The sequence below is a fragment of the Chrysochloris asiatica genome, unplaced genomic scaffold, assembly GCF_000296735.1.
Source record: "Chrysochloris asiatica unplaced genomic scaffold, ChrAsi1.0 scaffold00085, whole genome shotgun sequence".
NCBI classification, from domain to species: Eukaryota; Metazoa; Chordata; class Mammalia; order Afrosoricida; family Chrysochloridae; genus Chrysochloris; species Chrysochloris asiatica.
This window is the reverse complement of record NW_006408603.1, coordinates 773,070-793,203: the sequence shown is the minus strand read 5'-3', so window position 1 is coordinate 793,203 and position 20,134 is coordinate 773,070. Positions and strand designations below refer to the sequence as shown.

Here is a 20,134-nt window from a genome sequence, read left to right as displayed (position 1 = left end):
ATACTGTTCAATCATTTCCACATTCTGTTAGGTCACCTTTCTTTGGAATGGTCACAAATATGGATCTAATTGCCTGACCAGGTAGCTGTGTAAAATAGGGATTTCTAATTAAAAATTTCAATTCCTCACTGGGAATTTAATTACTTATCACTTCAGTCTTACGTAGTCAAGTGCCTGTTTATATTTAATTTTTGATGTGTTATAGTCCTTTCCAACTCACATTGCCATTTAAATCTGCTTATCCTTTTATGTTTTCTTCTCTGTGGGTAGTACCAGTATCCCCCAGCTGCCATATCGGAAACAGTAATTATTCTAAATTCCTTTTTCCCTCGTCCCTCACATCCAATTAGACTCTCCTTAATTTCTCTTATCCAATGCACAAGACCCTTTTAGTCTTGGTCTACCCTGGCATCTCTACTTCACTAGAGGGCCCCAGTGGAGATCCTATATCTGGATTCACAACTTAAATTCCGTGGCATTTATCACCAGCTGATTGCTTCTTCTTAGTAGAATTTCCAGCACAATAATGAGAACTCCTCATGACTCTGGCCTTCTGCCAGCAATCATTCTTTATAGTGAGACTGAATGATCTTTTCAAAGTTCAAGTTCGATTTTGTAGCTGCTTAACATTCTCTTTTTACATCAGGACAAAGATAAGACTCCTTGACACAGTTAGTAATGTAGGACCAAGAAAAAGACTCCATTCTGTACATTAGCCTGAACACGTCCTGCTGTTCCAGGAGCATGCTAAATCAGCTCATGCTGACTTAGAATATCCTTTCACCCCTTGCAACAGCAAGAACTAGATAAGCAGTAGACAGGACAACCCAAGGCCAGATGCCAGATGTTTTCCTTATCCTAGCCTAAGAACAAAGACCACCAGTCCTGACCAATTAAACTGTAACATCTCAAACTTTGTCAAATGTCAACCAATCCAAATATTGTAAAGCTGAAAAACCCTGAGCTTGTTTGAAAACTCTATAAAAACTCCGCAGACAAAGGGTTCGAGGCTTCATCCCTGATCCGCTGCATCGGATGCAGGTGGGGTCCGAGCTGGAGCTTGAATAAACAACTCTTGTGCACTTGCATCGGTGTCGGCTCCTTGGTGGTCTTTGGGGACCCTGAATTCTGGGCATAACAGCAGGATCCATCTAGGGTCACTCACTATAGGGCTGTTATGAGTCAGAATCAAATTAATGGTGGTGGATTTAGGGTTTTAGTTTGACCTCTTCAGACTCAGTGGACATGCCTTCTTTGAGGGTTTCCATGTTTTCTTTGTTTCAGAGTCTTTCTTGGTTTCAATCTTTCTTTGTTTTAGCAGTCACCCTTCCCTCTTCCTCTCCCACTACTTTTACTTGGCTAATTTGTACTGTTTCTTCAGGACCTAGCTTGTTGTTGTTGTTAAGTGCCATCGAGTCAGTTCCAACTCATAGAGATCCTATATAGGGTTTCCGAGGAGCCACTGGTAAACTTGAACCACCAATCTTGCAGTTTGAATGGCGTTGCAGTCTGGTGCATTAACCCATAGCGCCACCAGGACCCAGTGTAGAGACTCCTCAATTCAGGGATCTCTCCCTTCTGCCCATTCTAAGTAATGAGCAGAGTCATCTGTGTATCATGGCAATACACATGCCTACTGTTCTCCAAACTGTGAGATTCTTGTCTTGTTCATCTTAGCACATCAATATTCTTAAACTTATTTTTTTCAAATGCAAAAAATAATGGTTTCCAAATGAACTAAAAAGCCAATTTTAACATTACAGTGGGTTCCAACTTACATAGGCTAAGCAGGTTCAGAGAAAAAATATTACCTGGTTATGGCTGTTTGAAAAGGAATCCTGGTGGTGCAGTGGTTAAAGTACTCTTTAATTAAAGTATAAAATATTGGCGGCTCAAGCCCACCAAATGATCCATGGCAGAAAGATGTGATAGTCTGCTTCCATACAGATTACAGTTTTTGGAAACTCTGTGGGACATTTTTAATTCTGATGCTACGAGTTGAAATCAACTTGAGGGCAGTGGGTTTGGTTTGGTTTATGGCTTCTCGATAGCATGCATGTGAATTAAAATAGGAAAATGTATCAAAAGGTATTCTTTCATTCTATGAATGAACGTATTCAAAAGACAGAGTTGGCATCATGTCGAAATAGCTTACGTTACTTGTGGTTTCTAGAAAACTATGCTGAGCTATGTCTTAGATTGAATTATGTTTTAACTGGGTCATGGGTCTCAGTGGCTTGGCAGTTATGTAATGATGTAATGTGGCAGTTATGTGATGATCCCCATAATGTGATCATATGTGATAAACCAATAAGAATATTAAGGGTGGGTTGCATTCCATTAAAAACCTTAATCCCATCACAACCCTGATATGATGTCAGGGAGTTTCCCAGAAATGCAGTCTATAACGTCTTTTATCTTATAAGAGATAAAAAGGAAAGAAAAATGAGCAGAGACTGGGACCTACTACCTCCTAGAAAGAAGAGCCGGGAGTGGGGTGTGTCCTTTGGACCTGGGGTCACTGTATTGTGAGGGTCCTAGGTCTGGGTGAAGACTGATTCCAAGACACATGGACATTTCCAAGGAATGCTGGGCCCACAGATGTTCAAAGGGGACAAAGAATTTCTGCAGAACCCACAGAGAGCGAAAACCTTCTTTCAGAGTCGGCATGCTGAACTTGTACTTCTAGCCTCCTAAGCTGTGAGAGAAGAAGTTTCTTTGTTAAAGCCATCCACGTGTGGTATTTCTGTGCTAGCAGCACTAGATAGCTATGACAAGCTATAGTTAACAAAAACTTTTCATCAGAGCATCAATCTAATAATTACAACAATAGTTAGTATTCATTAGCTGCCAGCTATGCTAAGCACTTTATACCAATTTCTTTTTTAATTCACATTTCTTTTGCATAAGAAAAAGTATAATATAGGAGAAAAATATCAAAGCTCTATGTTACTGGCACAGTAGTTAAAAATTTTATGAAATAAGCATAGACTATGTATGCTTTGCAGCTTTTGTTGTTGTTGTTGTTAAGTGCCATCGAGTCGGTTCCGACCCATAGCGACCCTGTACAGGGTTTCCGAGGGTGTAAATCTTTACGGGAGTAGAAAGCTTCATCTTTCTCCCGCGGAGCGGCTGGTAGTTTCGAACCGCTGACCTTAAGGTTCGCAGCCTGATTCGTAACCACTACGCTACGGACATGTTATTCTATTCTTCATGTTTTCTTCTGTCTTCAAGCACAAGCTCTTTGAACAGTAGATTCCTGGAATATGTATTTATCCTTTGTTGTTATAATGAGGAAATGAACAAGTCTTTTTCTCTTTCAAAGGATATCTACATACATTCAACTTACAAGTATGTTAAATTTAACTTACTTACAAGTAAGTTAAATTCATAGCAAAAAATAAGAGTCCTATTGAAAGTAGAAGTTTTTTGTTGTTGTTAAGCACCATTGAGTCAGTTCTGACTCGAAGTGATCATGTTTAGGGTTTCCAAGGAGCGGCTGGTGGGTTTGAATCATTGAGCTTGGAGTTAGCCATCTAGGGCTTATCCGACAGTGCCAAATCAAGACTCTCTTATTTCTCTGAAAATATATCTTAACACAAGTTTAATTTTGATAAACCAAAATTAAAATGATGCAGTTAATCTACTAGTTCTAAGAGCCCATGAGTACTCCCTTCCAGAGGTATGGTGCATTGTTTCTACTAGGTGTCCTTGAGTCAGTTCTGACTCACAGTGACCTTATGCAAATAGAACAAAACACTCTCTAGTCCTACACCATCCTCACAATTGTAGTCATACTTGAGCCCATTGCTGTTACCACTATGCCAATCCATCTTCTGTGGCTCTTCTTCTTTTGTGTCGACCCTCCACGTTAACAAGCATGACATCCTTCTCCAGGGACTGGACACTTCTGATAATAAGAGGTGATGCAAAAGCTATTCACACTCTGACTGTAGAATTTATTTTAATCAAATACATCATTTTTTGACAGTCTCCTTACTTTTCAATACACTTTGTCCATCTGTCAACAAGCTTTTGTATTCCTATATTAAAAAATGTTTTAGGATAAGCTGCGAACCACATCCTCATCCTGGAAGGGCTGCTTTCAAGGACCAAGCAGGTGAAAAACAGGTGAAATTCCAATGGAGCAAGATCAGGACTATAAGGATGATGTTTTAACACCTCAAAACAAAGTTTTTGCAGAGTGTGAACAGTATACGCAGAAGTGTGTGGACATGAATTTTCTTGCAAGGTCATAAAGCCCTTGGATATCCTGAAAGTAAATGGCAGAGTATGGAATAGATACATCCTTAATTACCAAGCAAGAAAAAGTTAAAAAGTCAACAACCAGCTGTAAAATTGATGCTTACAGTTTTTGGGATTCTCAAGGGTCAGTATTGGAACACTATTAGGGAAAAAGTTTAAAAATCAGCATTGGTGAGTTACAGTGAGATGCTCTCTGGGGAGCTAAAATTTGGGATTAAACCCAAAGGACTGCTATCCAAGGGCCTTGTGATCTTGCATAACAATGCATACACTCTGAAAAAACTTTGTTTTTTGAAAACAGCCCCTCGAGGACAAAGGACTCACTTCTGATGAAGTGAAGACAGTGGTGCATTCATGGCTCGCTGCTCAGCCTAAAACATTCGTTAATAAGAGGATATAAAAGCTTGTTGACAGATAGATGAATTATATTGAAAAGTAAGGAGATTTTGTTGAAAAATGATGTTTGTCATTTCTAAAAGTTGATTATAATAAATTCTACAGCCAGAGTGCAGATAATTTTTGACTTGACATCATATATCCAAACTATGAGAGACGAAATCTCACAAGCCTGGATTCTAAGGAGCAATCAAGCTGTACCTCTTCCAACACAAATTTGTTTATTCTTCTGGCAGTCCATGGCACTTTTAATATTCTCTCCAACACCATAATTCAGATACATCAATTCTTCTATGGTCTTCCTTATTCACTGTCCAACTTTAACATGCATGTGAGGCTATTAAAAATAACATGGCATGGGTCAGGCACACCTCAGTCCTTAAACTGACATCTTTGCTCTTGAACACTTTAAGGAGGTCTTGGGGAGCAGATTTGCTTAATGCAATACATCATTTGATCTCTTGACTGCTGCTTCCATGAGTGGTGATGGTGGATTCATGCAAAATGAAGTCTTTGACAACTTCAATCTTTTCTATCATGATGTTATTTATTGGTCCAGTCGTGAGGAGTTTTGTTTTCTTAACATTAACGTGAAATCCATATGGAAGGCTGTGGTCTTTGATCTTCATCAGTATGTATTTTAAGTTCTCTTCGTTTTCAGCAACCGTTTTCATCTGCATATTTCAGGTTGTTAATGAGTCTTCCTCCAATCCTGATACCACATTCTTCTTCATATAAATCCAGCTTCGTGGACCATAGAAGAATTTATGCATTTGAGTTACGGTGTTGGAGGAGAATATTAAAGATAGCCTGTACCATCAAAAGAAGAAACACATCTATGTTGGAAGAAGTACAGCTAGAATGCTTCTTAGAAGCCAGGATGGTGAGACTTCATCTCTCATACTTCAGACATATTTTTAGGAGGGACCTATCATGCTTGGTAAAGTGGAGGGTCAGTGAAAAACAGAAAGATCCCCAAAGAGATTGATTGGCATAGTAGCAGCAGCTATGGGCTCAAGTGTAGCAACCATTGTGAGATTGGCGCAGCACCAGGCAGTGCTTCATTCTGCTGAGCACAGGGTATTAATGAGTCGGTGCCAACTTAACAGTACCTAACAACAAGAACAACAATCATACATTATTTGCTCAGCATACAGGTTGAGTAAGTATGGTAAAAGAAACAACCCTGTCACACATCTTGGCTGATCTTAAACCATTCAGTGTCTCCTTGTTGTGTTCAAATGATTGTCTCTTGGTTTATGTACAGGTTCCTCATGAGCACAGTTAAGTGTTTCAGAATACTCATTCTCCTCAACGTTGTCCATACCTTGTCATGATCCACACAGTCGAAAGCCTTTGTATAGTTAATAAAGTACAGGTAAAAATGTTTCTGGTATTCTCTACTTTCACCCAAGATCTATCTGACATCAGCAATGATAACTCTTGTTCCATGTCCTCATCTGAATCCTGCTTGAACCTCTGGAAGTTCCCTCTCTGATGCAGCTGTTTTTGAATTAGCTTGAGTAAAATTTTACTACCATGTGATGTTAATTATATTGTCCAATGATTTCCACATTCCATTGTGTTACCTCTCTTTGGAATGGAAACAAATAGGGATCTTTTCCAATGAGTTGGTCAGGTAACTGTCTTCCATATTTCTTGACATAGACGAGTGAGTGTTCCTAGTGCTGCATTAGTTTGTTGAAAGATTTCATTTTGTATTCCATCTATTCCTGGTGCTTTGTTCTTTGCCAATGACTTCAGTGAACCTTGGATTTCTTCCTTCAGGATCATTGGCTATTGATCATATGCTACCTCTTGAAATGGTTTTATAGCAACCATTTCTTTTTGGTACAGTGACTCTGTATTCCTTCCATCTTCTTTTGATGCTTTCTGCATCATTCAATATTTTGCCCATAGACGCCTTCACTATTACAAATCTAGGTTTCAGTTTTTTCTTCAGTTCTTTCAGCTTGAGAAATGCTTAGTGTAGTCTTTCATTTTTGTTTTCTAACTTCAGGTGTGTGAACATTTCTTTATAATACTTGACTTTTCCTTCTCAAGCTGCCCTTTGAAATTTTCTGTTCGGCTTCTTTACCTCCTCATTTGCTTTAGTACCTCTATCCTAGACAACAAGTTCCAGAGTCTCTTCTGACATCCATTTTGATATTTTCCTTCTTTCTTGTCTTGTTAATGACCTTTTGTTGTCTTCCTGTATGATGTTCTTGATGTCATCCCATACTTCGGGTCTTTGGTCATGAGCATCTAATTCATCAAATCTGTTCTTCAGATGATCTCTAAATTCAGACCCACCTAATATTTTCAAGGTCACATTTTGGCTTTCGTGGACTTGTTCTCATTTCTTCAGCTTCAGCCTGAACTTGCATCAAGCAATGGATGGTCTGTTCCACAGTCTGTCCCTCTCCTTGTTTTGGCTGATGATATGGAAGCTTTCCCATTATCTTTACAACATGATTTCTTTGTATATTTGTCAGTTCGTCAGACTGTGGTACTTGCATGTTGCTCTGATTCTGAAAAGTATGCCACCAGTATTTTAAATACCAACAGGGTCACCCATGGTGAACAGGTGTTATGCTGAGTTTCCAAACTAAGAAGAAGGGGAGATGGACTACTCTTGAATGTTTAGCTACTGAAAATCTTGGGATAGCAGTGGAACACTGTCAGATAGCAGCAGAATATTGTCCCATCTTGAGCATGAGGTTGCTGAAATTGCGGTACTGGTGGCCAGAGGGAATGTCAAAGTAGCAGTACACTAGGAAAGTCGATGGTCTATGGAAGCCTCAGTGGCTGCACTTGTTGTTAAGTGCTGTCAAGTCAGTTCCGACTCACGGAGACCCTGTATAGGGTTTCCGAGGAGTGGCTGGTGAACTTGAACTGCCGACTTTGAGATTCAAACTGATCTGCAGTCTACTGCATTAACCTACAATGCCATACCAGGCTGCAGTTGGGACCATGGAAACATTTAACCTATAACATGAAGGGTCTTCTTCCTTTTAACATTTGGTAAACTCACTTTGTAAGTGTAAATATGCCATCTCTCTCACTGTCACCTTCCCATGAACCTCATTCACATTCAGCCAAACCTATTACCGCTGCTCAGCTGTAGCCAGTTGCATGGAGGTCTACATGATTAAGTGTGCATTTTGACAAAGTCGTTATTTTGGGAAGAGAGGTTTAATTTGTGTGAATAATACTAATTGAGCTACAACTACATGCTGTGCTTTTAGCTAGGGCAGGTGCTGCCTTTAGCTCTGCTCCTGATAGTAACTCTACTCTGTCACCTTTGTCACCATAATGTGTGTGGACATTTAGATAAGTTACGTGAAGGCGTGTAGAGAGCTACAACCATATTTTAAGATAAATCAAACAATCCATTCCAGTTCTTAGAAAATTTAATTTGAAATAACTTAAAATATTTCATCATTGATTTTTAATTTAGTGTCATAGCTACAGAGGTTTTGAATTTGGTCTCAAGTTATCTCAAGTGAACAAAAACAACAACATATACATGTGTATATATTTATCTGATATATGCATATGTATATATATAATTTAAATATATGTTGTTGTTGTTGTTAAGTGCCGTTGAGTCGGTTCTGACCCATAGTGACCCTGAACAGGGTTTCCGAGGCTGTAAATCTTCACGGGAGCAGAAAGCCTCATCTTGCTGTTGTTAAGTGTCATCAAATCGCTTCCAAGTCATAGTGATCTTGTATAGGGTTTCCAAAGAGCTGCTGGTGGGTTTGAACTGCTGACCTTGCAGTTAGAAACTCAGTGCTTATCCTACAGTGCCACATCATATAGATACACATATAGACACATATTTACACATATATATATATATATATATATATATACATATACACACACTCACATGCATACTATATCTCTTTCTTTCATTCTAAAATGCATAATGTGCCCTCATTCAGCTTTCTAACTTTACTCATGGCATACATTTTAGAAAAATTACCTTCAAAAGTGGCACATTAATCATATTTGGAACAGATCTGTACTTTCCCATTTTTAACTGTGCTACTTTTCTTCAAGGTTGTCCATTCACATATGAAATTTGTTTTTGTTGAATATGAACCTGAATGTGCATTTGGGCCTGTCTCTTGTCTTCAGACAGAGAGACAAACTAAAGCCACCATGAGAAAGAGACTAGATTCTTTGCTGTTTGCTTTAAAAGTTTCATTTTATATTATTTGAGTACAATTATCTATTTCATGAGTGATTTTCTTAAAAGAATATTTTCATTAGCTATAGGAGTCCTGGTGTGGCACTGTGGGTTAATGTGCCAGACTGAAAAGCCATTTGAACTGCAAGGTCAGCAGCTGAAGCTCACCAGCTGCTCCTCAGAAACCCTATACAGGGTAGCAACCGACTTGATGGCACTTAACAACAATAGGAGTCCTGGCATGGTGCTGTGGGTTACTGTGCTGGACTGCAAAGTTACTTTGAACAGCAAGGTTCAAGCTCACCAGCTGCTCCTAGGAAACCCTATACAGGATTGCTGTGGGTTGGAACCGACTTGATGGCACTTAACAACAATGTAGGCACAGGTGGAGTCCTTGTGTGGTGCCATAGGATAAGCACTCGACCTCAAGGTCAGTTTAAACTACAAGAGTGGTGCTTCAAACTCACCACCACTCCTCAGAAACTCTATACATGATCCCTATGAGTCAGAAGTGACTTGATGGCACTTAACAATAACATAGGCACAATAACATGCATTATTGATTTTTTAACTACCTAATCTGATGGGTTTTTCCTAGAAAAACTTCTCCAAAGTCAGTAGGAGTGGCAAGTATGGCAGAAGGAGAAATACGGCTCTCTGGGATGAGATGAGACTGAGTCTGTTTCAAGCAGTTAATCTTTTCAGCAAAGGCTTTATAAGACATTCTTGGGAATGTGGTATTTTCCTTTAGTGCACACCCCAAAACTTGTTTTCTCTTACAGTAACATGCTGACTTGGGTTTTCCAAGTCCTACATACTTTCCCTTTCTCCTGCAGAATAGCTGGTAGTTTCGAACTGCTGACCTGAGGTTAGCAGCCCAATTCATAACCACTACACTACCAGAGAACCCTGCGTAGGGTCGCTATGAGTTGGAACTGATTTCATGGCACATAACAACAACAACAACAACATATTTTCACTTTGGTGTGGCATTTAAAAATGCAATTAAACCCCTCTAGAAAATTCCAAAAACCAAAACCCAGACATCCATGATTTACTAAATGTACCAAGTTGTTAGGAGCTCTAGTGACACAGTGATTAAATGCTCAGCTGCTAACTGAAATGGTGGTTCGAACCCACCCAATGGTTCAGCAGGAGAAAAGACCAAGCATTCTGCTCCTAAAAGATTACAACATAGGAAACCATAGATAACAACAAAGTTGTTAAAAGTTACTGATCAATATACTAATTTACATCCTAAATTTGGGTTTGTTGTTAGTTGCCAAGTCAATTCCAACTCATGGAGACCCCCATGTGTGCAGAATACAATGGTGCCCTACAGGGTTTGCACAGCTGTGACCTTTCAAAAGGAGATCACTAGGTCTGTCTTCCAAGAAGCTTCCAGGTGGACCCCTCCAGCTAGTAGTCAAATGCTGAATCATTTACACCACCCAGAGACTCCAGATTTGGGTTTATATACTTGAAATCCATCATTAAAACCATAAAAGAACCTGAAAATGTTATTTTCACAAGGGATTTGTACAGAAATTTGTACAACACTTGATGTTGTATGTGTATGTATAAGCTTTTTTGTTTTCTTAGTTTATCCCTGCTGTGTGCATGCACATAACTGTAAGAAGATGCATGTCTGTTACTCTTTGGTGATTTTTTTGGTTTGGCCAAAAATTTTAATGAGATAATATTTGAATGATGTAGGATTTTGTTTTATTTAAGTGGGGAAAACTAATTTTTAATCTAGGGAAAAGAGTGAATAAATAAGGAGTATACAAAAAATGAGGAAAAAATATAAACTCAAGTCATGAGGTATTTCAAAGATACAGTGCCAGTAAAGATTCCCTTTTCCACAATTTGCACCTGCCAGGCCTCTAACACTGAGGAGTTTGTTGTAAAAGCCACTTTGAGGATGTGAGGGTTGTAGACTTCAGAACAGAGTCAGAAAAAGAAAGTAGTAAAGCAATATTTACATGTCTTTGTCTAGAACAAAAATATTTCTTCAAATAGTTGTAAATTTTTTTTTCTTTTTTTAAGTCCTAAAAACACTCACTTATGTAGGGCACATGATTGTCTATGTGATTACTCTTTCCAGAGAGAGTTTCTTTTTATCTTTAGATACTAGGAAAACATGACTTATTCACATTAGATTTTCCATGCTATACTTAGTTTTTACAGATGTATTTAGTTCTAAGGCTATGTTTACTATATTCCGGAGATAACATGTATATGAAATAAAAAGCCCAGGAAACGCTTGCACCCAACTTGTTGTTAAGTGCTATCGAATTGGCTCCAACTCTTAGTGACACTGTATATGGTTTCTGAGGAGCAGCTGGTGGGTTTGAACTACTCACCTTGTGATTAGCAGTCCAGTGCTTATCCTACAGCACCAGGACTCCCAACTTAGAAAGTTAATAATTTAACATTCCATTGTGATCTCTCAATTCCTGTAGCTTATTGGTGCCGTTAAGATAGAAATCCCTGAATTCTTGGTATCCAACTTTCTAGAGTTTGAGAAAGTGATCACTCATGTTTTTCTGAGCAGTCAAGTTTTGAATAAACATTCAAAACAGACCTTTTGTTTTTTTTTTTCTTTCTGGGTGTTGAATAGGTTGTTTCTCTTACATAGCAAAAAGTCAGGAATTCCTAGCAAACAACTCTCATTATATACAATGCATATACCAGAAAACACGCAGCACCCACATGAATGTGCTCTCACTCAACACACACAAGCATAATTCACACAAGGGGTAAACCGTAACGAGTCCTACATACATACATGTGCAAATGTATAATTGACAACAAATTATTTTTAGGTCTTAAAGTCCTTTGAATATTAAAAATGAGCCAGAAGGCAGCTCCTGTGACATTTAGTATGAAAGCTTCAGATCATAATTTTCATGAAGAAGTAGCTTCATATTACATCTCGTGAGTTTCGTATAGCACAGCAAAGCACCATGCTGAATATCATGCCAAAGATCTGAAACAGAAGGAACCATATATTAGTGACTTTCAAAATGTGTCAGAAAACTGCCTAGTTGTCTAACTCAAGTTAGCCAACAATCACTGGTTATAAACGCCATTCTAATATATGCTCCTTAAAAAAATGGTTACTGGTTAAAGATTTCCACATTTACTGTTTAAAATACACTACTATGTTATTATTGGAGTTCTGATGTGGCACTGAAGGATAATACACTGGACCACAAGATCAGCTTCAGCTGCAAGGTCGGCAGTTCAAACCCACCAGCCACTCCTTGGAAACCCGATACAGGGTCTCTAAGACTCTGAACTGACTGGAAGGCACTTACCAGCAACAACAACCTTATCATTATTAACACATAATAAGGACTCTGCTTGAAGGAAAGGGCCTGTTTGAAGCTTAAAGAAGTTGTTGCTGTCAAGTGTTGTGGAGATGATTCTGACTCATAGAGACCCTGTATAGGGTTTCCGAGGAGTGGCTGGTGGATTTGAACCACTGGCCTTGTGGTTAGCAGTCTTGTCTTTATCCTACAGCACCACACTCCTTATATTAGAGACTTCAAAATTAAACTCTTAAAGAAGAGTTCTTAATAATTGTAAAATAGACAGATACACTACTGCCTCTGTGATTTTATATTTTGGATAAATCTCAGATCTTGGACTTCTTTTATATATATTTGAAAGTATGGTGTCTAAATACCCTTGTGTTCTAAATAGCTTCCTATTGTTGGAAAAGTTATGAACTTTTGTTACAATGGCCAAATAATTGAAAAGTGGAACCTTTCTTCATTTTGGGTCCATTTCTTCTGCAGAATTTTTTTCCTGGTCCATTTCTAGTCAAATATTGTTTTACTGTATAACCCAACAGTTTTGTCAAAGCATAAACAGGGATATCTGAACTACAGGATTACCGATTTCTCCCTTTTGGATAGTTCTTTGAAAAGCCAAAAACTTGAGCAAAATAAATAGCACTTATATAGTTAGGATAGGATTCCAAAAGACCTTTCTTATCCTTGACCATTTTCCCTACAATTTTTCAGGACCTGTGGAATTCTATCTGTGGGTGTACAGTGTTCAAAAACTGCTATTGATGATCTTTAAAAATTACTACTGTAACTTTCTGATTCTTCTCCTCAATCCCATCTTAAATCAGACTAAGAACTGTGGATGCTAAATTCAAAATCACATGAATTCTCTTTCTGTGTGTGTGTCTGTGTATGTAGGGAAGGGGGTTTATGGTAACTGAACATGATTTCAAGCTTCTGGCTGACAGAATTCAGAAGCAGTGTGTTGTAGGGGAGACACCTAATGGACATTTGGTTAACTGATCATGAAACTCTTAGTTATAAAGAAAAGCTATTTAATGCTTTGTTCTTTAATGAACAAACTGTAGGGATGTTTTCAGATGGCCAACAGAAGGCATTTCCGGTTGGTTGCAAGGCTGGATGCAGCCCCCACCTCATTCTGGTTGAACTCTGAGAGCCTGCCCTCAAAAGAAACCTTTCTTTGCCTCAGTCTTCCACTGTCATGACTCAGTAGTGGCCATTGCTAGGATGCTCATTCACTGAGATTAGGGAATTGTTTGTTGTTTGCGGCCATCTCGTCAGTTGTGACTCACAGTGACCCTGGGTATAACAGAATAAAACACTGCCCAGTTCTGCGCCATCTTCACAATTGTTGCTGTGTATGGAGCAGAGAATTACTTGACATGGCTTTTCTAGCCACAGTCTTTATAATTCCCATTGAACAACGGGTTGTTGTTGTTGTTAAATGTCATCGAGTCAGTTCCAACTCAGAGCGACCTTATGCACAACAGTCAGAATTACTGCTCGGTCCTGTATCATCCTTACAATTGTTATATTTGAGCCCACTGATGCTGCCACTGTGTCAGTCTAACTTGCTGAGGGTCTTCCTCTTTTTTGCTGACGCTCCACTTTATCAAGTATGATGTACTTCTCCAGGGACTAGTCCTTTCTGGAATGTCCAAAATACGAGTGTGGTGCAGTGGATTATTTACTGTCTTTTCTAGCTATAGTCAGGAAACTCCCACCAGACTTTTCCTTGATGAATCTGGGTAAGAACATGGGGCAAGATGCTGATGGAATCTATGAATCAGTTGTGAGTGATTTTTAACACAGTGTGGTGCACTGAATTTACTTCATATGTTTCCTCTAGCCACAGTCCTTGTGATTCCCACCAAATAACTGGGTGGGAGCATGTGAATAGGGTGTATGGGACTCTAATGTTGGGATTGGTTAGTTTTGCTATCCTGCTAGATTTAAAGTCAGTCATCTCAGAAGCAGGAACAATTGATCCCAGGACCATAAAGAAAGGAGCTATGAACAAAGAGTGAGATCCCAATATATGTGGCAGAGGCGGCAGCATGGAGAGACAGTGCAGCTCTGGGCTTCTTGTTCCATGGATGGAATAAAGCTGAGTGCCGACAGGCAGAAGGCTGGCTTGCAGAATGTGCCCTTTGGGTATTCGCAGACTGCCTAAAGGAGCTTTGTAACATTTGCCAGAGGAGGACAGAGGCCAAAAGTTCACATGGCTGAGAGACCAAAGACGAGCAAGGCATGCCTGCAGTACAGCAGAGGAGAGCTGCTGCATCCTGAGTTTTTCTGATCCTGAATTGTAACATACTCACTTCCCTAATAAACCCCATAGTTGTGAGTACTGTCTATGAGTTTTGTGTGGCCATTGCAATAGATTATCACATTCAGATATGAAACAAAGAGTGCTGTCAAAAGAGGGGAAAGAAGGTTGTAGGATGGAGCCATGTCTGACCTCTGCTTCATAGGAATCAGCCTTGGGCTGATTTTGAGTTTGATTTTCCTTCCCCCTTGTGAAGCCAGAGGAAGTCAGATATGGCCTCTTTGCCATTTTTTGCATAGGACTATTGTGATTGGTCACTGTGCCATTGTTCTGGGTAGCATTTTATAGCACTTTGTGTAGGAGGCTTGATTGCAGAGTGGGGTGCCTCCAGACAATTAACTGGGGGAATTAGGTTTGCTGATCCATGGAGTGCCTGCAGTACAGCAGAGAAGAGCCCTTCCTGACTGGAGAACTGCTGCATCCTGAGTTTTTTCAGATCCTGAATTGTAACCTGCTCACTGAGTGTAACCACTCCACCATAAACTTCAGGCTGAAGTTTATGGTGGAGTGGTGTGCCTTGTGACTATTTATCAGCAGCTTTAAAAGAGCTATGTAACATAGCCTGAGCAGGGCAGAGGCCAAGCCGAGGAGCCCAAGGCCAGAGAGAGACTTGTCTGTGGGCATGGCAGAGAGGCTGTCCTGAATGGAAGGAACTGTTTCCTGAACATTTCTGTTGCTTAATTGTAATACTTTAACTTCCCTAATAAACCCCGTAATGAAGAGTATGGTATCTGAGCTCTGCATAGCCACTGCAATGAATGATCAACCCAGCAGAGAAGTAGAGAGTGCTGTAGGTGGCATGGTTGGTGACATTTTTTTTCCAATGAGAGACGGGAGTCTCCATCATGGCTTCTCAGGAGCATTCTGGTTGTACTTCTTCCAAGACAGATCTGTTTGTTCTTCTGGCAGTCCATGGTAGTTTCAATATTCTTCTCCAACTCCATAATTCAAATACATTGATTCTTCTATGGTCTTCCTTATTCATTGCCCAACTTTCACATGCATATGAGGAAACTGAAAATACCATGGCTTGGGTCATGCACACCACTGACGGATATAAGGTGTATGAAATAAGGTGTATTAAAATCTAATGAGAGGATTGGTCAACTTTGCCACCCCAGTGTGTATAAAATGCACCATCTTAGAAGCCAAAACAGGGGGATCTTGTTACCATGAAGAAAGAAGAACCGGGAGTGGAGCATGCTATTTGGACCCTGAGATCCCTGCATGTTGAACCTCCTCCATCCAGGAGACAGAGCTGTGACACCAGAGGAGTGGTGGAGAAGAGGTGGCAACAGCAGAGGCAGAAGTACCAAGAGCACAAGACAGATCAGTGGCCTTTTTGGGCCACAGAACCAGTAAAGCTGAGAGCCTTTGGGCAGGAGACTCGGCTAGCTGAGTAGAGTGTCTCCAAGGCACTAAGCTGAGTAAACTAGGTTTGCTAATCTGCAGAACTAGAGCTGAGCACATTGTGGTTGAAACTTATGGGGGTATGGTGTGCCTTTGGGTATTATGGGGGTATGGTGTGCCTTTGGGCATTTATGTTGTTGTTAAGTGCCGTAGAGTCAGTTCTGACCAAAGGGTTTCATTTATGGGCAATGTTAAAAAGCTTGTACAACACTTGCTCAAGCATCCAAAAGAACTGCATCCAGAGCCATTTCTGATCATGAATTGTAACCTGTTAACTTCCAAAATAAACCTCATAATCGTATTGTCTGTGAGTTCTGTGTGACCATTGTAATGGATTCTTGAATCCAGCAGAAGTAGAAAGTGCTGTGGGAAGGACAGTTGATATCAGAATTAGTATAGAAAGAAGGAGGGTGTAGGCATGCCTGACTTGTCATCATAGGAATTGCCTTGGGCTGAGGAGTTTGATTCTCCTTCCCTGTTGTGAATGGCTTCACATTCATTGTCAAAAGAATATTTTAAGATGAGAAGTTCAATTTGTATTCCATCAAATCTTTATTTTTCTTCAATGCTTCCAGTGCACTTTGGAGTTTGCTTCAAAACCATTGGTTCTTGAAATGGAAAGAATATACAGAGTCACTATATTTAAAAGGGCTTGAAATGGTAGCACATCAACCAGCCCTTTTTAGTATAGCAACTCTGTGTATTCCTTCCATCACCTTTTGATGCTTCTTTCATCATTTAATATTTTGCCCATAAAATCTTTCAACATTGCAAATTGAGGCTTAAATTTTTTCTTCAGTTGTAGAAGTGCTGAACATGTTCTTCTCTTTTGGTGTTCAAATTCTAGGTCTCTGCACATTTCATTATAATACTTGACTTTGCCTTTTCGAATTATCCCTTGAAATTTCTGTTCAGCTCTTTTACTTCATCATTTCTTCCAGTTGCTTTAGTTTCTCTATGTTCAAGAACAAGTTTCAGAATCTTCTCGTATATCTCCCTTTGTCTTTTTCTTCCTGTCTTTTTAAGGATCTTTTGATTTCTCCCTGTGTGATGTTCTGGACAACATCTCACAACTCTTCCAGTCTTCAGCCGTTAGTGTCCAAGACATCAGATCTGTTCTTGAGTATGGTCTCTAAATTCAGGTGGGATATGTTAAAGGTCAGGAGTCCTGCTGTAGCACTGTGGGTTAATGTGCTGGACTGCAAAGTCAGTTTGAACCACAAGCTCATCAGCCACTCCTGGGAAACCCTATACAGGGTCACTATGGGGTGGAACTGACTCAATGGTACTTAACAACAACATGTTCAAGGTCATATTTTGGCTCTCACAGACTTGTTTACTTTTCTTCAGCTTCAGCCTGAACTTACATGTGAGCAACTGCTGGTCTGTTCCATAGTCAGCTTCTGGCCTTGTTTTGACTGATGATACTTTGACTGAAGCAAAGGATAAGCTTCTTCATTATCTCTTCACACAGTTGTAGATATTTTGATTCTTGTGTATCCCATCTGGTTAGGTACACACATATAGTTGCCTTTTATGTTGTTGAAAAAAGATGTTTTCAATGAATAAGTCATTGGTCTTGCAACATTCTATCATGCAATCATTTCTATTACCAAGGCCATATGATCCTTCCTCTTTGTTTTCAACTTCTGCATTCCAGTCACCAGTATTTATCAATGTATATTGATTGCACGTTGGATTCATTTCAGATGGAACAAGTTGTTTTTGGTGGTGGTTGTGTACCATGGAGTCGGTTCCGACTACTAGTGACCCTACATATGGTTTCTGAGGCTATACATTTTTATAGGAGCATGAAGTCTCATCTTTCTCCTGCAGAGAAGCTGGTAGATTCGAACTGCTGACCTTGTGGTTAGCAGCCCAACTAGTAACTCACTATGCTACCAGGGCTCCTTGAAGAAGTTGGTAGGATTGTTCAATGTCATTAATTATCTTTGGCTTTAGTGATTGTGTGTATATTTGAGTAATAATCATTCATATTAACTTGAAGGAATATTGATATTATGAATGCAACAGACAGCATTGTACTTCAAGATAAATCTTGAAGTGCTCTTTTCGACAATGAATTCACCACCATTACTCCTGAATTTGTCATTCCCAGTATAGTAAACCATATGATTGTCCAATTCAAAATATTCTGTACTACTCCATTTCAGTTCACAAATGCCTAGGATAGTGATCTTTATGTGTTCCATTTCATTTTTGATGACTTTCCGTTTTCCTAGATTCATATTTTGTATATTGCACATGCTGATCACTAATGAATTCTGCAGCTCTTTCTTCTTATTTTGAATTGTGCTCCTTGTGCAAAGGAAGGTCTTGAAATCTGCTCCATCCATGACATTAAAGCCAACTCTACTTTGAGGCGGCAGCTCTTCTTCAGTCATATTTGAGTGCCTTCCAACCTGATGAGCTTATCTTCTGACACCTTATCAATGTTCCACTGCTATTCATTAGGTTTTCAGTGGCTAACCACTCAGAAATTGTTTGCCTCTCCTTTTTCCTAGTCTTAGTCTGGAAGCTCTGTTCAAACCTGTTCACTATTTAAAGTACAGATGACATAGCTTTCAGCACTATAGCAACACAAGCCACCGCTGTACGAAAAACTGACCAAAGAGTGGTGGGACAGATACTTCATATGAATTAATTTCTTAAATATTCCATTAGCACTTTATACCTATTATTTAATTTTAACAACAATCTAATGAGATTGGTCTATTAAAATCCTTCTTTTATAGATGATAGAATTGAAGTACAGAGAAACTTTCTCCAAGTCCTAGAGCTTATGAGTAATGGAGCCAGGAGTTGAAGCCTACTGGTGTGATACCAGAGTTTGCACTATTAATCACTAAGCTATATTGTTTTTTCACATTATAGGTGAGCGAGACTACTGACTATTCCATTATTTCAAATTTTTAACAGTAAGAAGAAACCCAAAATCAAAAGTTGCTTATCTTGTCTAAGTTAAGCAGCCTTAAAATGGGAAGCTATTGCAATGATAATGGAGCTCTAGTGACTCAGTTGTTAAATGCTTGACTGCTAACTGAAAGGTCAGTGGTTCAAACCCACCAGAGGCTTTGTAGGAGAAAGCTGTGGAGTCTGCGTCCGTAGAGACTCACTTTGGAAATTCTGTGGGAGTGTGCTACTTTGTCCTATAGGGTCACTACTAACTGAGATTTGACTTGATGGCAAGGGGCTTGGCTTTTTGGGATATTGCAATGATAAGCACGACAGTAGCATTGATGTATCTAATTGTGATTAGAAGAGGTTCTGTTAACAAATGTCTTTGTCCTTCGTGACAAAAAGCTTACAGGATACTGCCATCTCACAGTAAAGAAAAAGTCTTCTTAGAAGGCAAAAAGAGGAAGGTTCTGGACGTTTCTCACCGTGAGACCTGCAATTCCAATACCGACAATTCCGATGAGCTGGAGCTTAATGCTGATTATGGTCTCAATTTCATCAATGCAATTCTATTGTTAAAAAAAAAAAAAAAAAGACAGGAAAGAAAGAAAAGAAAAGTGGATGTCAGAAGAGACTCTGAAACTTGCTCTCTAACAAAGAGATGGCTAAGGCAAATGGAAGAAATGAAGAAGTAAAAGAGGTGAACAGGAAATTTCAAAGGGCAGCTCTAGAAGACAAAGTCAAGTATTATAATGAAATGTGCAAGCCCTGGAGTTAGAAAACCAAAAAGGAAGAACTTGCTCAGCATTTCTCAAGTTAAAAGAAGTAGAGAAAAAGTCCAACCTTGAGTTGCAATATTGAAGGATTCTATGGGCAAAATATTAAATGATGCAAAAAGCATCAAAAGATTAAAGGAATACACAGTTACTGTACCAGAAAGAAATGATCAATGTTCAACCATTTCAAGAGGAGTAGATGATCAAGAACCGATGTCACTAAGAAACCCAAGCTGTACTGAAGGTATTGGTGAAAATGAGGCTGTAGGAACTGATAGAACACAAATTGAAATCTTTCAACAAATTGATGATGTGCTGGATGTGTTCATTGAACCCTGAGAAAAAATTTGGAAACCATTTGGAATAGTTCCATAGTTGTGCCTGTTTCAAAGAATGGTGACCCTATGGTCTGAGAAAATCATTGAACATTATCATTAATTTCACATGCAAGTAAAATTTTGCTTAGGATAATTAAAAAATGGTTGCAACAGTACATCGACAGTGAGCTGTTAGAAATTCA

General features: G+C 39.3%; 1 protein-coding gene across 2 annotated transcripts in view; it reads right to left on the bottom strand.

Moving 5' to 3' along the window:
- Positions 1-11,786: 11,786 nt before the first annotated feature.
- The window catches only part of TSPAN2 (tetraspanin 2), a 62,240-nt gene continuing 53,892 nt past the window's right edge, over positions 11,787-20,134 (bottom strand). Inside the window, exons 7-8 of one of the 2 annotated variants that reach the window (XM_006865866.1) lie at positions 19,324-19,407; positions 11,787-11,852 (exon numbers count right to left, since the gene is read on the bottom strand). In XM_006865866.1, the coding sequence (XP_006865928.1) occupies positions 11,787-11,852; positions 19,324-19,407 (150 nt within the window). The remainder of the gene's footprint in view (positions 11,853-19,323; positions 19,408-20,134) is intronic. The other variant, XM_006865867.1, reaches the window with a different exon arrangement.